This window comes from Loxodonta africana, chromosome 4, assembly GCF_030014295.1.
Source record: "Loxodonta africana isolate mLoxAfr1 chromosome 4, mLoxAfr1.hap2, whole genome shotgun sequence".
Lineage (NCBI taxonomy): Eukaryota > Metazoa > Chordata > Mammalia > Proboscidea > Elephantidae > Loxodonta > Loxodonta africana.
Genome location: NC_087345.1, coordinates 10,846,233 through 10,862,021, shown reverse-complemented (window position 1 = coordinate 10,862,021; position 15,789 = coordinate 10,846,233). Strand labels below are relative to the sequence as shown.

At 54.0% G+C, this 15,789-nt stretch overlaps 1 protein-coding gene across 1 annotated transcript; it reads right to left on the bottom strand.

Moving 5' to 3' along the window:
- Positions 1-9,327: 9,327 nt before the first annotated feature.
- Positions 9,328-14,702, bottom strand: LOC100656155 (cytochrome P450 2D17-like). The gene is made up of 9 exons (XM_023560001.2): positions 13,492-14,702; positions 12,624-12,795; positions 12,211-12,363; positions 11,975-12,135; positions 11,545-11,721; positions 11,235-11,374; positions 10,832-11,078; positions 10,285-10,426; positions 9,328-10,185 (listed from the first exon to the last, which is right to left on the bottom strand). The coding sequence occupies exons 1-9, from the start codon at positions 13,819-13,821 to the stop codon at positions 10,007-10,009; spliced, it is 1,701 nt and encodes a 566-aa protein (XP_023415769.2). The 5' UTR covers positions 13,822-14,702; the 3' UTR covers positions 9,328-10,006.
- Positions 14,703-15,789: the final 1,087 nt, after the last annotated feature.

Genomic DNA, 15,789 nt, shown 5'->3' with positions numbered 1-15,789 from the left:
TGAGCGGTCAAGCAGCCTGGAGGGGAGATCCCAGGAGGAGGCCTGCAGGAAGCTGAACCTGAGAAGGCTGATGGCGTCTGTGACCAGGAGGCCACTGGTGACCGTTGGGAGAGGAGTCAGAGGTTTAAGCGCAAACCAATTGCAGTGGGCTGAGGAGCGAGGGAGAGGGGGAAAGGAGGGGCTGACCCCAACTGTGGGCTGCTGTCAAGGAGCGGAGTGAAGGTGGGAGAATTAGGGGAAGAAGTGTGGTTGTAGAGAGGCTTTTTTTTTTTTTTTTAAATGGAAGAGACCATGGTGTGTCTAAACGCTGATGGGGCGGGGCGGGGGAGCCAGAAGGGATGGAAGGCTGAGTACACAAGTGAGAGGAGCCCAGACGCCCAGGCTGTGCGCACAGGAGGGCTGGCCTGCGAGGGACAGCCTTCTCCCTGGAAGAGGCAATGGCCCGCAAGAGGCAGACAAATGGTGGGTTCAGTGGTAGAAACTCCAGGGAGCACCCTTTGCATGGGGTCTGTGTTCTCTGCTGAAAGTGAGACAGGTGGAGGTTTAAAGAGAGCCTGAAATCGTCTGTGTGGAGAACGCCAGTGGGGGCTTGCCAGGCCACACTGGAGACCTCGACTTTCCCACGGCACCAGTCTGTGTGGAATTGTGACGTGGTGCTGGGATTTCAGACCAAGAGGGTATTTTGAGGAGCCTGGGGAGCCTTCCCCAATGCTCCCAAGAATCCAAGAATACTCCAAAACGGTGCATAAACCAGCAAATAAAAGTGTTAGTAGTCTTTTCTTTAATCATTATTAGTTACTATCATAGTTAGCCACCCACATCTGGGGACAACTGACACCACACATTCAGTACAGCAGCGCTTTTTCCCTTTCTTCTTAATCCTAACCCAGCCTGTCTTTCCCATCCAGATCCCCTGCCCCCTTCCCCTCCTGCTCTGAGGCCATTGAAACTAGCTTTTTTTGTTCTTCTGAGGTCTTGGGAGAAATTCCTCAGGGTTTTCCAAACTCCTAGTGCCAGTTCACTCCATGCTGTTTGCATCCAGCTGTGCCCAGGCAGCTGTGCCCTGAACATCCCCCCACCGGCCCCTGACCCATTTCCATCCCTATGTGCCACAGATGAAGCAAACACGGGAACCTGGGCCTGTGTGATGCTACGGCAGTGGCCCCATCTTTTCTCCCTAGCCTGAAAATGCTGTTTGGTCCACGCTGCCAGAGAGAGAGGTAAAGTTCATGTGGGCCCTGCTACCAGGCCCAGTGACTGAGGACAGGGTATCACTTAAGCCTGAGCAGAAGGGAAAGTGGGGTTCTCTGCCCTCTTCCCCTGACTGTTGTGGTACTTCTGGGGCTCAAGGTGGGGGGAAAGAGCAAGTGCTGGAGGAGTAAGAGCTCAGGGTGGAGGCCGGGTCCTGGAAGGTGGGTGGGTGCATGCATGAGTGAGAGAGTGTGTGTGCATGCATGGGAGTGTGTGTGCTACCACCTGGCAGTGCCAACACACTCCACTTGCCCCGAGGGGTCCCAGAGAGAGAGGATGGATCATTGCATGGTCTTTCCAATCTGGGTTGTGGGATCTGTCAGTCCAGAGTAGGGAGGGCTTTGGAGGGATTCAGGGAGAAGAGCTAAACCAGCATTAAATGAGCAACTATGAGAGCCAAAGTACGACCTTGAGCATATCCCACCTGAATTTAGAGACCATCTCAAGAATAGATTTGACACACTGAACACTAATGAGTGAAGACCAGACGATTTGTGGAATGACATCAAGGACATCATCCATGAAGAAAGCAAGAGGTCATTGAAAAGACAGGAAAGAAAGAAAAGACCAAGATGGATGTCAGAAGAGACTCTGAAACTTGCTCTTGAACATCAAGTAGCTAAAGCAAAAGGAAGAGATGATGAAGCAAAAGAGCTGAACAGAAGATTTCAAAGGGAAGCTTGAGAAGACACAGTAAAGTATTATAATGACAGGTGCAAAGACCTGGAGATAGAAAACCAAAAGGGAAGAACACGCTCCACATTTCTTAAGCTGAAAGAACTGAAGAAAAAATTCAAGCCTCGAGGGGCAATATTAAAGGATTCTACAGGGAATATATTAAATGACACAGGAAGCATCAAAAGAAGATGGAAGGAATACACAGTCACTGTATGAAAAAGAACTGGTTGACGTTCAACCATTTCAGAAGGTACCGAAGGAGGAAGTCCAAACTGCACTGAAGACACTGGCAAAAAGCAAGGCTCTGGGAACTGATGGACTACCAATTGAGATGTTTCAACAAATGGATGCAGCGCTGGAAGTGCTCACTCATCTATGCCAAGAAATTTGGAAGACAACTACCTGGCCAACCAACTGGAAGAGATCAATATTCATGCCTTTCCCAAGAAAGGTGATTCAACCGAATGTGGAAATTATCAAACAATATCATTAATATGACATGTAAGTAAAATTTTGCTGACGATCATTCAAAAGCAGCTGCAGTGTATATCAACAGGGAACTGCCAGAAATTCAAGCTGGATCCAGACGAGAACGTGGAACCAGGGATATCATTGCTGATGTCAGATGGATCCTGGCTGAAAGCAGAGAATACCAGAAGGATGTTTACCAGTGTTTTATTGACTATGCAAAGGCCATTCAACTGTGTGGATCATAGCAAACTATGGATAACACTGCGAAGAATGGGAATTCCAGAATACTTAATCGTGCTCATGAGGCACCTGTACATAGATCAAGAGACAGTTGGTCGAACAGAACAAGTGGTTACTGCACGGTTTAAAGCCAGGAAAGGTGTGCGTCAGGGTTGTATCCTTTCATCATACCTACTCAATCTGTATACTGAGCAAATAATCCAAGAAGCTGGACTATATGAAGAAGAACGGGGCATCGGCATCAGGATTGGGGGAAGACTCATTTACAACCTGCGTTATGCTTGCTGAAAGTGAAGAGGAAGCGTTTACTGATGAAGATCAAAGAGCACCTCAACATAAAGAAAACAAAAATCCTGACATCTGTACCAATAAGCAACATCATGATAAACAGAAAAAAGATTGAAGTTGTCAAAGATTTTGTTTTACTTGGATCCACAATCAACACCCATGGAAGCAGCAGTCAAGAGATCAAATCCAGCATTAAATGCGCAACTATAAATGGCCAGCCCAGTCCGGTCTGAGGTCTGGTCCTGCCTTCTGGCTGGAGAGGCCAGATGGACCCATGTCCACAAATAAGGAAGGCAAGAAGGAGGGTAGGAACCAGGGGTTCCTTGTGTGCTCCAGGCTCCAAGTCTGGCTGTTGGAGGGGTAGGCAGAGGCATGGGGTCGTGTCTACCAGCCTGTACAGCCTGGGCTGAGCTGTTGCAGCTGAAGGGTTTATTCATCCACAGATGTGGACACCCTGTGGTTGAGTAGGTTTTCGGGCCTGGATTTGGGGGAGGGGTGCCAGTACCCACCGGGGAGGGCAGGAGAGACCCCAGCCTCACGCTACTCAGCTCTCCTTTCTTCTAGCCTGTGCAAGTCCCTGTACGTAGTACAGATCTTCCTTCTTGCAGGTAAGGCCCGGGGAGACTGGCTCCTACCCCAGGGTCATCCCAGTCTCTGCTGCCCACCAGGGCTCCCTCCTGAGGCTGCATGTCCCTGGCTGCCCAAGGCGGCCACACTGCTCAGAGCAGGGCTGCCCTTCTTTGTCCCTCTTCCTTCTGCATCCTCATAGTGAAGCTAGAATCTGAACTCTTGTCTAATTCTAAAACCCATGCTTTAAAACAACAACAAACCCCGCACAACCTAATAGCAGCCTACGACAGTGGTCTTCACATCTTTGCTTGCACACCTTTTTAAAAACTGGGTACACCCTCACACATTTTAAGTGAGTATCTAATATTTTTCATCACAAGTTTAAATAGTTCAAAATGATGGGATTTCTGGTATATTGTAAATATTGACATTTTAAAGTAATTACATCTCTCTTCTAAATATATTAACCAGTCTTTTGCCACTGTCCTGCAGGAGCGGTGTACTATTATTTCCCGAAATCTGTGGGGAAAACAGACACTGACCATGAGCTTGCTGGGGAGCCATTGCAGGTAGAGACTTCCATCTGTTGGAGGCTGGGAGGGTCCCCCTGTAGCCTGAATAGGGGTCATACTCCACAACCCCAAACGGTCAACCACCTGTGTATATCTGGATGTATGTGAGTGTGAAGGCTGCAGAGAAATCCCTTGTGTCTCTGGCAAAGTGTCAAAACAGAGGCCCCACTCCCCATGGGCTGGCTCCATGTCACCTCAGGTCTTGGAAAGTAACCCTGGAGTGTGGGTCGCACTCATCTTTGAATGGGGTGGTGTGAGCCAGACACCCTCCTGGGTTTGCACATCTCCTTGATGTCCCAGGTTCCAGAACCCATGGCAGAAGCTCCTACTCCCAGCTCTGGGCTGGAAGAGGACAAAGGGAGGTTGGGTGCCCGCTGCAGGCAGCCCATCTGTTACTTATTTACACTCCCAACAGCTCCCATTTCAGAGATGAGGAAACTTTGCCTCTTAGAGGGGCACTGACTAGACTCAGGCCACCCAAAATGAGCCGAACAGAACTACACCTCTTGTCTCTGAAGGCCTCCTAATCCCCATCCAGTGCTATTGGGAAAGGGGGTTCCATGGGGCAAGGCTATTTGTGACCCAGCAACACTGAGGAGCTGTGAGCCAGATGTTCTGAGAGTGACTCAGGGAGGGGAGACCCCAAAGGATGTCCACATTGGCAGGTGCCTTGGAGATCATTGAGTCCAGCCTTTGCTGCCTTTTTTCTCTTTTTAAATTAATGAATTTCCATTTTTAAGTGTTTTAGTGCTGTCAAAGATGTGCTGGTACATAGTTTGAAGAGTGAAAGTTTTAGAAGACTTAAAACAGCTGGCTTTTGCCTCACCCCTTCTCAGCCTCAGGGTGGGAACATTTCCAGCTTCCAGCCTTCCTAGCGGCAGCCTTTGCTTTTTGCCTCCCTATTTCTAAACAGAAAGCTTATCTTGCTTTTTCCTGATTTTTCAGATTTAAAGATTATCTGATGAATTTCTACAGTGGAAGATGAGGATTTAGGTCTTACACCAAGCGTACTCTTATTGCCACCTCCAGCACACATTCAGCTCTCTTTATCCTTCCACTATCGTTGGAAATAGTTTGTGGCAATGTAAAATTTTAAATCTGAGTAATGACATCTTCAGTTGTTAAAGATTCCTAAATATCACTTTTACTTTTTTGTGGCTTTTTAAAAAAATATCATTTTGGCTTTTAAAATACTTCCTTTTCCCCTCTGTAGGCTCTTTTCATTCATTTTAAAAATTGGTATAATTTATATTAAGTAAAATCCTTTTTCATGTGCACTTCTGTGAATTTTGACAAAGATATGTACAGGTGCATAACTGCCACCACAACCAAGACACAAGACAGCTCCATCGCTCCAAAAAGTTCCCCCTACTCCCTTGAAGTTCTCCCCACAGCCTGGCAACCAGTGAACAGCTTTCTGCTCACGTAGTTTGGCCTTTGCAAGAATGTCATAGAAATGGAAAAATATACAGTGTGCAGCTTTTTGAGTCTGGTTTCTTTTCATTGAGCACAATGTATTTGAGACTTACCCATGTCGTATCGGTCACTTGTTCCTTTTTATTGCCGAGTAGTATTCCAATGAATGGATGGAGCAGTTTGTCCCTTTACCAGTTAAGGGCCGTTTGGTCGCTTATAGTTCTTTGTTGATTACAAATAAAACTACTATATATATTCATGTACAAGTTTTTGTGTGAACACAGGTTTTTCATTCACTTGGGGTAAATACCCAGGAGTGGGACTGGGGTCATGTGCTACGTATACGTTTAGGTTTGTAAGAAACTATCAAACTGTTTCCCCAAGTGGCTGTAGCATTTTGCATTCCACCAAGGATGAATGAGAGGTTCCAGTCATTCCACATTCTCTTCAGCACTTGGTTTTGTCAGTCTTGCTTTTGGTTTTTTAAGTCATTCTAATAGGTGTATATCATATCCTTTATGAGTAAATATTCAGGGTTTACATCATGAAGGCTAAACAGTATTCCCAACTGAGTCATGTAGTGTACTGTGATTACACTTCCTTGTGTATAAGTTTGGTGTGTTGGGGTGGTTTTTTTTTTTTTTTCTTTTCCTTTAGTTTTCTCTGTATCTACATTAATTCATCCAAACTGTCTGCCAAAAATATAAATCTACTTTCAATGCATTTAGACACTTCAGGTAATTTCCCGATAGGATCTTCTTCATGGAGACATAACTCATGGAGCCCCCCATCCTCCTGCTTCCATCTGGGTGGGTTTTACTTGAGGCCTGCTGCTCAGCTGTCTTCCTAGAGTTTCCCTTCTCCAACCTCCTGGGGAGCACTCCAATTCCTTCCTGTGTTGGATCTCATGTTATCCTCTTTCTATGTTACTTCTTTGAGGGGTACTCTTGAGACCCTACATGTCTGAAAGGTTTTTATTCATACTTGACCAAGAGTCTGGCTATTTCTAGGTTGGAAATAATTTTCCCACAGAATTTTGAAGATATTTCTTATTGTCTTCTAGCTTTGGAGGTTGGTGTTGAGAAATCTGAGACAAACTGAATTTCTAAATTTGAGACTTCTTTTTTCTTTATATCTCTGCAAGTTTTTAGGTTCTTCTCTTTGTCTTTAATGTTCTGAAATTTAATGATGACAATATCTGATGTGGGTCTTCCTTCATACATTGTCCTGGACACTTGGTGAGTCCTTCTCTTCTGGAAATTCATGTCCTTCAGTTCTGAGAAATTTTATTGACCCAAAAAGGAATTTATTTATTTGATATCTCTCCTACCACCCTAGCTTGTTGTCTGTTCCCACTTTCTGAAACTTCTATTATTTAGTTTTTTGGGTTCCTGAACTCTTCTCTCTCTCTGTTCTACTTTCTGGGGAAATTTTTTTTCAATGTCTAAACTTTGCTTTTTCATTTCTGTCATGTTTTTACTTATCAAGAGTTTGTGGCTTATTGTTTGAATATTTCTTTTTTAGAGATCTCTTGTTTCCTAAATGCAAAGTTTTATCTTTCTAAAGATATCAAATATAGTTTTTCTGGAGCTTCCTTTAGAGGTTTTCCTTAAATATCCAGTAGTCTTTATGCAGGTACTGACAGTTGACTGGGCAGGGAGATCTCACCTCAGCCTCCCCTCTCTCTTTGTCGTGCAGCTCATACAGGAGACAATAAGGCCAGTGTGGGGGCTGATGGATAAGTGCTATCCTGTGACCACTCAGGTGGGTGAGGGCTGGGGACTTCACTTCCCCATTGTGGGGTGGCTGTCCTGTGAGGGGGGACTGTACCTGGAGGGAACGGGCCGGTCAGGGAAGGACCCCAGGTCACCCATAGCTGGGTGTCACATGTCCTGTTTCTCTCTGTAGAGACGCACAGCCAAGAGTTGGAAGAAAGAGGTCTCAGAGGTAAGTGAGTCCTGCCCAGGAAGGGCCTTGGATTGTCTCACCCAGAGCTCCTCCGGACCCAGGGACTCCCCAGCTCACAGCCCTCTCCAGGAAACTCCCCACCCTGGCCCAGCTGGGATGGAGAAGGGAAGGACTTCCCCTGGAAACAAGCGTGAAGAACAGGGGAAAGGATGAGACTTTGAGGGCCTTTCTGCTGTCACTCTGTTTTCTTGTCCCCTCCCCACCAGACCATGACCCCCAGGGCACAAGGAGGCCTGAATCATGCTGCCCACAAGCAAGAGGGTGAACCCTGGACTCAGGAAGAAGGGAGGTGAGGTCCCCAGGGGAGGGAGTGGCCAGCCCCATTGTTCTTGCTAAGAAGGAGGTGAAAGAGGAGGAGGAGGTGGCAGAGACCCCCAGCTGGGAGGTGAGGACAGCCCACCACAGGTCCTACTGAGAAGCCCTGGGTCACCGCTGGCTGGTGGCCATGGGGCAGGGAGGGAGCCAGGCTGCTGTCCCTGAGAGCAAGCGGCTGTATGTGGAGGTGAGAGGCAGCAAGCATGGCTTCAGTCCACTGCTGTGCCCCGTCTTGCTCCCCAGGAAATGAAAAAGGTCCAAAACGAGGCTGCTGTAGACCCTTCTGGTAAGATTGCCGACCCCACCCTGCCTTCCTCCCTAAACTGTGGCCCTGCTGGGGTCACAGGGCCCAGCCCCTCAGGTACCTTCCTGCCCCAGGGGAGGGGCGTGGGGAAGAAGCCAGGTGACAGATGCTGGCCCTTCCAACCCTGCCCTCCTGCTTCCTCCCTGGGTTGGGAGGCCCCCAGGGCCACTCCTCTGAGGCTGGCTGAATACCTTTTATCAGTGTTGACCTGGACATGGGTGGGGTTTCCAGGCCCTAGGAAATGTTCCTCATGGCGAGGGACCCACAGGGCACCCTTTGTGCTTTTTAGAAGCCTGAGCTGGAGGGCAAGGTGGAAAGGTCCTAAGGAAGCTCTGGCTGGGCTGGGTCCCGGCCTCCAAGACTTACAACCACAAGTGACACAGTGTCCAATAAACCCCCAAGCTGCTGTTTCTGCAGGCCTGGTGTCTCCTGTCAGGGCCCACATCTTCTCTCAGACAAAGACAGTCTGCCGCATCCACACTGCCACAGGCTGCAGGATCACCGCCTCCCGCCACCACTCCCCAACAGGACAGAGGGTTACTTACTCTGCAGGGGTCCAGGGGGCCTTGGCTGGGCTTCTGACTCAGTGCCCAGGGACAGACCTACTTCCCTGGGGTGCTGAGAGGGGGAAGCTCCCTGTCATGGAGTGTTTAAGATGCTGGTGAGAACCCCTCAGGGGTGCTGAGGGGGACTGTAGCACGAGGAGTCTCTACAGTGGCTTCCAGCCCTGAATGTCTGTGGTTTCTGACCCAGGCCGTTATCCTAATGCACCAGAGGGTTTGCCCAAGACTCAGGTAACAACAGTCATTATAAACGCTTGGGTGCTGCCTGGTGGCCCGTTCTGAGCCAGCCACTTGTGGGGATGGGACAGGTGGGAGGGCAGCAGCCCACGACGGGGGCTACAGGCCAGCAAATGTCAGAGCAGGAGACTGGACTCAGTGGCCATCGGCGTAGCCCTCTCATTGGCAGAAGGGGAAGGAGAAGCCCAGGGCAGGGAGGGACTGGCAGGGCCACACTGTGTAGGGCCAGTGGCAGGACTAGAGCCAGCCTCTCTTCCCATCTGCTGCCCACCCTACTGTTCTCCCCTGCCTCACCCTGTGCCCCCCTGGGTCCACACGGGCCCTCATTGCAGGGGCACTAGTCCTGCTATGGCCCTGTCTCCTGTCTGAGCTGGCCACTCAGAGGGTGGCGCCCTGGGCTTGGAGCCTAGCTGAGCATCCTCCTCCGCCTCCAGCCCAGCTCCGCTAACAGGCAGGGCCTGTATGTGAGCGCCGTTGTAGGGCTGGGTGGGGCCCATCCAACCTTGGGGAGGCTGACAGGCTCAGGGAGTTGGCTCACTCCTGAGCTGCCATCAGGCCTTCCCCAGAGAGCAATGGCACCCCATGACCCATTCATGGCTCCTAACCCTGGCAGCCCACTGCCTGGCCCTCCGTTTTCCCCACCGTTTGGGGTAACACTGAAGTGAGGTAGGAGACACGATGGTTCTAGCTGAGCCGTCAGCCGCTGGTGCAGCCTGGGTGGAGTCGGGCCTGATCTGTGGACATACAGGCTGAGTGAGCCCCTCTCCATCCCACCTGGGCCTGGGCTAACTCCTCTGAGCACCCCATGTTACCCCTCGCCCCACCGGACAGCCCAGAGCCAGGGCCTCTGCATTGACTTTGTCACCAACCCAAGAAGACAGTTTTGGGTGCTGAATGGACAGAAGGGTAGGGCTGGCAGGCTGCTGCCTTCTGAGCCTCAGTATGCCATCTCTCAAATGGTCTGGAAGATTGGCCGGGGCAGGGGACAGGCAGTGGTCCCCGCAGGCCACTGAAGGCTCATCATATTCCGGGGCTGGTCCGGGCACAGGAGGGACCCAGACACAAGGTGGGAGCCCCCAGACGTTTATTGTTGGTCAAGGTGAAGCTAGGGAGCTGATTGGGGCTTGGTGCCTTTAGCGGGGCACAGCACAGAGCTGGTAGGGGAATGGGGTGAACAGGAAGGCATAGACACCATGGTCACTGGGCCGGGGCTGTCCGGCAGGCACCGAGAAGCTGAAGCGCTGCAGGAGGCAGGTGAAGAAGAGAAAGAGCTCCATGCGTGCCAGGGGCTCCCCAAGGCATGAGCGACGGCCTGTGGGTGGGCATGGGGGCTCAGCAAACCTGGGGGACTGGGGTCCCCCATTAGAGACACCCCTGGGAAAGGGCAGGCGGCTGGGCGCCCCACAGACACCTGCTGAGAAAGGCATGAAGGCCTCCTGCTTCACGAAGCGGCCCTGGGCATCCAGGAAGTGCTCGGGGTGGAAACGGAAGGGCTGCTCCCAGACAGCCTCATCCTTCAGCACCGATGACAGGTTGCAGATGAGCCTTGTGCCCTGCCCAGGAGATGCCCAATGTGGGTTGGGGTCTGGCCAGGGGATGCCTGGCATCTGTCTGGCACATGCTGGACCCATTCAAGAAACGCTCAGCCCAAGAAGTTACTTGGGACCCTCCCTGTCCCCAAGGCACGGCCAGGTGATGTGTCTCCCATGGGTGCCATCACTGCCACCTGTCCCTGATGCTCCTGACTCTGCCAGCACTCTGTGGCATGTTCAGTTTGCCCAGCCCTGCCTCTGCTGTAAGCCCCACACCCACCAGGCTGGGCACACTGATGGGCTGGGTCCCTGGGGATGGATGGATGAACAGCCTGGCGCCTGTCTAGGCTCCACCTGGCAGAGGCCATACCAGGTTACAAGCTGGCAGGTGGTGCTGAGCTGGGATGAGGGAGGCTGCAGCCCTACCTTGGGGATGAGGAATCCCTGCACTTCAGTGTCACAGGACGTCATGTGAGGCACGCCCAGTGGCACTATGTCCCCAAAGCGTTGCACCTCATGGACCACTGCTGTGGTGAAGGGCATGCGGGCCTGGTCCTCCATCTGAGGTTGCCGAAGCCGCCCTATCACCTCGTCGATCTCCTGCTGGACACGGCCTGGACAGACAAGAGTCCCCCCACTAAGCCAGAACCCAGGGGCCCGGACAACACCCTTCCTGTGCCCGTAAGGAGAAATCCCCCTGTAGGGACTCTGCCCACGTGGAGGAGGCCACTGTGACAGCTGCCAGGGCCCAGCCTGGTGTCCCAGTGAAGCTCAGGGTTGGGGGGAGCTGTCCGTTTCCCCCTGGGCCACCAGCCCAGGCTCCTCACGCTGCACGTCCGGGTGCAGGAGCATGAGCAGAAGTGCCCAGTCCAGTGTGGTCGAGGTGGTCACCATCCCAGCGCTGAACAGGTCGGCCACCACCCAGCGCAGGTTCTCATTAGTGAAGCTGCTCTCGGGTTTCTCCTTGGCCTGGGCCAAGCAGAGAGGGTCAGGCCAGGGGGCGGGGGAAGCCCCAGCTGGCCCCCGTCCTGTACTTTTCAGTCCTGCCCGGTCACAGGGCGATCCCAGTCCCCACCTGTCCCTGCCAGAATGGAGCCTCAGTTTACATACCCACGCCCGTCAGAGAAGCCGCCTCTCACCTTCTCCACCTCATCCAGGAAGGCATCGGTCAGGTCGCGGGGCGGCTGGGCCGGGTCCCGCGTCTCCCGGTGCTCGTCGACCAGTTTATCCATTAGGACCATGAAGGCCTTCTGTGCCGAGAAGACCTTGCCGGCCAGCCCTGGGATGTTCACCAGCACCGGGACCGCGTTCAGCATCTGTGCCGCCACAAGAAGGCGCGAGGTCCTTCCTGTTCTCAGTGCGTCCCAGGCACCTCCAGGGGGACCCCGGGCCTACCTTGGCTCTTTCTGTAGCCCCCCATCCCTGGAATGCCCTTTCTCCAAAGCCCCTAATACAAATGTGCGTCCGCGAAGGTCCAGTTGCTCAGCGAGGGGGCCTCCTCCAGGAAGTTCGGCTTGCCTGCGCCCCCCGGCCCCAGCGGCCCGTCCTCCCCTCGCCCCCGCACCGTACCTCGCGCATGAAGGCTGAATCCTGCTTCAGTCCTGCGTCCACCAGCTCCAGGAGTTTGAGCAAGGTGGGGTCGTCATAGTCGAAGCGGCGCCCATGGACGAGGGAGGCGATCACGTTGCTCACCGCTTTGTTCAGCAGCGCGTTGGGCCTGAAGGGGCGTCCTGGTCGGGGGGCGCGGGTCACAGGGCGCCTCTCGACCCCGTCCCCGCCCCGTGCCCCTCAGTCCCAGCTCTCACCAGCCTGGGCAGCGAAGGCGGCGCAGAGGCAGGCGGCCTCCTCGGTCACCCACTGCTCCAGCGACTTCTTGCCCAGGCCGAAGTTGCGCAGTGTGGACAAGGAGAAGCGTCGCTGCTCGCGCCACGCGTGCCCATAGCGCGCCAGGATCAAGCCTGGGGGAGCGGGCCACGGGCTCGTGGGCGGGGCCGGCAAGCACAGGTCCCGCCCCAACCGCCGGGAAGGCCCCGCCCCACGCCCCACCCCCTGCCGGGACACGCCCCGCCCACCCGCCGCCCCTCCCGGGGCTGCCTGGCTTTTATCCCGGCGCCCAGCAGCGCCATGCCAGCTGCTTGTGTCCCAATAGCTGGATCTCCGGGTCGCCCCCAGCCCAGACCCCGCCCTGACGCGGTCCCGGGCCCCCGCGGTCACTTGCCTTGCGCCCGCGGCCCGAAGCCCAGGTGCTCATAGACGGGTACAGGTGGGCGGTCGGCCGTGTCCTCGCCGCGGAGCACCAGGGCCTCACGCACGGCTTTCAGCCCGTTGAGCACAACCACGGGTGTCCAGGCCAGCTGGATGCTGAACACGTCCCCAAAGCGGCGCCGCAGCTGTAGGTCGAGGGACAGGGCGGACGTCAGGCCGGGACTCCGCGGCTGCTGGACCCAGTCTCAACAGGCAACCTTGGTGGACCCCCTGGACCACTAGCAGCAGGTCAAGGAGGAAATGTGGCCTCCTGACCTCGGGGGTCACACCCCCTCTGGGTCGAGAACGTCAGCTGGGTCCCACCGCCCAGCTATGATTTTGCAAGCCACCCAAGTGGTCCCTAAGCCCTAGGTAGCATGTCATTTTACGAGCGAAGAAACCAAGGCTCAGAGAGGTGATCCGTGAGACCCAAGTCCCTGGAAAAGATTTGATGGGAGTCACTGCACCCCTTTCCCCTCCAGACCCTGATTGCAATGGTGCTCACTGCTCAGTCCCCACCCCCATTCCCAAGGCCTTTTCCCTGAGGTCATCAGGAGACTTGGGTCTTGCCTAATTTCCGTGTCGTCCACTGGATTGCAAACCTGCTGCCGAGTCCCACCCCACCTCCTGACCTTCAGTCCTCTCCACCCCTCCAGATTTTTGTACTTCAAAAATCCAAACAGTCCTTCTGGCCTGCACTAGCCCCCTCCCCCAGGAAGCCTCCCTAACCTGCCTTGTCTTCTGGGCCAGCTCCTTGTCCAGCCTGTGGCTTCACCCGCCACCCACTGTCCTGTGGTCAGAGGGTGTCCAGGGCTTCTAGTGCCCTACCCCACCTGCTTCACCTGGCCTAAGCTGTATGGCATGTCCTGGAAGTCCAGCTGCAGCAGGTTGCCCAGCCCAGGCATTGGCATAGGGCCTGGAGGGTAGTTTGCAGCCCAGCGTGCACGCCGGTGCATCAAGTCCACCATGAGCAGGAAGGCGGCCACGGCCACTGCCAGAAGCACCAGGCCTTCCCCAATCAGTAGCCCCATGGTTGCCTCACTGCCTGCCGGGCTCCTCTGATGTGCTGCGTGGAAGCTCACAGAGGTCCACCTGGGGCAACCCCGTGTGCACCTGACACTCTCAGACCAAACCAGGTTCCAAGGACCAGATCTGGCACCCACTACACCCATTTATATAAGGGACAAGGACTGTACTTTGCCCTCCACCCTTAGCCAATGTGCTGTGAATCAATGTTTGCTCTGCCCAGGGCTGGGAAGGATCAGCCTCAGGATGGCCCCAGCAGGCCTAGCTTCTCCTGCCCTCTCCAGGGTGGGGGGTTGGAAGAGACCTAAGAAGAGAAGTCCCCTCACCCCCACACCCTAAACTTTCTAGTTCTGAAGGATCTGCAGGCATCTGGCCTGGTGAAGGAGCTACCAGCATGACTTGACCTTCCTGTCCCACGGGTCTCCTCACGCCCTAATGTGGTACAATCTGGTCCCCAGGACAGGCCCTCATCCTCCCACCCCTTAGCTGCCACATCCTAGAGTGGCCTTCACTCTCAAGATTCGTTGCTGTCACTTGGCTGGGGCCACATGGGGGGAGGGGAGATGAGGTCTTCAGTTGCCCTGACCTCCTCACACTATGCAGAGCTGACACACACAGACTCACACACAATCACAGACACAAACCACTCACATACATTCACACATCCCAGAAACCGCCCCCACACAGATGCACATTAACACAACACTCATGTTCACACTGACATACACACACTCATACCACTCACACACATGCATACCCAGCCTCAAGTGAGATGGGCATTTTCCCTTTTTGACTGAGCCACCAGGAAGCTCAGGGCTCTAGGAGGCTTAGTATAGAAAGGACTCTGCCCTCAGAGGAGCGAGTCTGCTTACCCCTTCTCCTGATCATTTGTCCTGGACTATTTCAAATTCTTTTTGGAAGGGGATGGAAATCCAGCAGGACGATGTGGCTTTCTAAAGCCCTCATAGGCCCCCTGAGACCACAAAGCGATGAATGGACTCTTGGGCCTCCCACTTGTCGATCTCATCCCATCCTGCTGTGCTTGCCCTCCCCCCGCCTCAAGCTTCACCCCTCCCAAACCTGCCTGTCAACCCCTACTGAAGGCCCCAGCCTCTGAGGAAAGGTGCTAACCTGGGTCCCAGACTATTCCAGTGAATGTGGCCTCCAGGCTAGTACCATGGCTGCCAGGCCGTCCTTCCTGCCTCCAAGCAGGGAGTGACCCCATCAGCCAGGGCAGGGCTGCTGCCCACAGGCCTCAGCCCTGCTCCTTCTTCAACGGTGAAAGGGGTGGGATTCGGGCTGAGTTAAGTCAATTAAGTTGATTGAAACCCCAAGACCAAGATGCACGAAAATAGGATGGCAGTGGGGAAGCAGCATTTCCCGGGCAAGAGGGTGGGGAGAGTCTGGGAGGGACTGGTCTGGGTGGAACTGCTCCACTTCAGGCCCCCTTGCTCAGCTTCAGGTGTATGAGGCAAGTTCTCATTCTGGAAACCCTGAGGTGTCCCAGGGTCTTGAAGGGGCTCTCCCTTGGCTGAGGATCCCCAGCTGGTATCCTCCAGCATTCCCTCTCACTACTCACAGTGAGGATCAGGTTCTTCCCCAGGTGCCCTTTGAACAGCCCAAGTCCTGTCAGACTCAGAGATGGGAGCCTGGGGGCTGTGTGCCCTTGTGGCATTGGCTTTTGATGTCTGTGACTCCTGCTTGGTCTGTGACAGCAGTGTGGAAGCTGCTCCCTGCTTTTGTGAGTTCCCATAACCCCACTCTTCCGCCAGACCGGTGGGCAGAGGTTGTTGGGGTCTTCCTCAGTTTACCCAGCCTACCTTGTGTCTCGCCTTGGCCAGAGCTTGGATTGTTTCACCAGTGCTGGACCTACCAGTCACGCTGGGTGCCAGGCTGGGTGCCAGGGGACCTGGGGGGTAAGACAAGTGGGAGGTTCTTCTCCTAGGTGTGCGTGACTGAGGGGAAAAGGTCGAGAGTGATGTGCAAAGGCAGCAGCAGGGGTGGGGGGCGGGGAGACTGCTCTGAAGGTCATGGGACTGCAACAGGGCTTTCTGGGAAGGCTTCATGGAGGACTTTGGCTGGTGACACCAGCGAAGGTGCCACAGAATACCCAC

Excerpts from the sequence above, each read along its gene's own strand:
- LOC100656155 (XM_023560001.2), bottom strand. The coding sequence starts at position 13,821 with ATGGGTGTAGTGGGTGCCAGATCTGGTCCTTGGAACCTGGTTTGGTCT. Across the intron at positions 11,722-11,974 it reads ATTCAGCCTTCATGCGCGAG|ATGCTGAACGCGGTCCCGGT; the intron begins GTACGGTGCGGG and ends GTGGCGGCACAG. Across the intron at positions 10,427-10,831 it reads AGGGATTCCTCATCCCCAAG|GGCACAAGGCTCATCTGCAA; the intron begins GTAGGGCTGCAG and ends TCTCCTGGGCAG.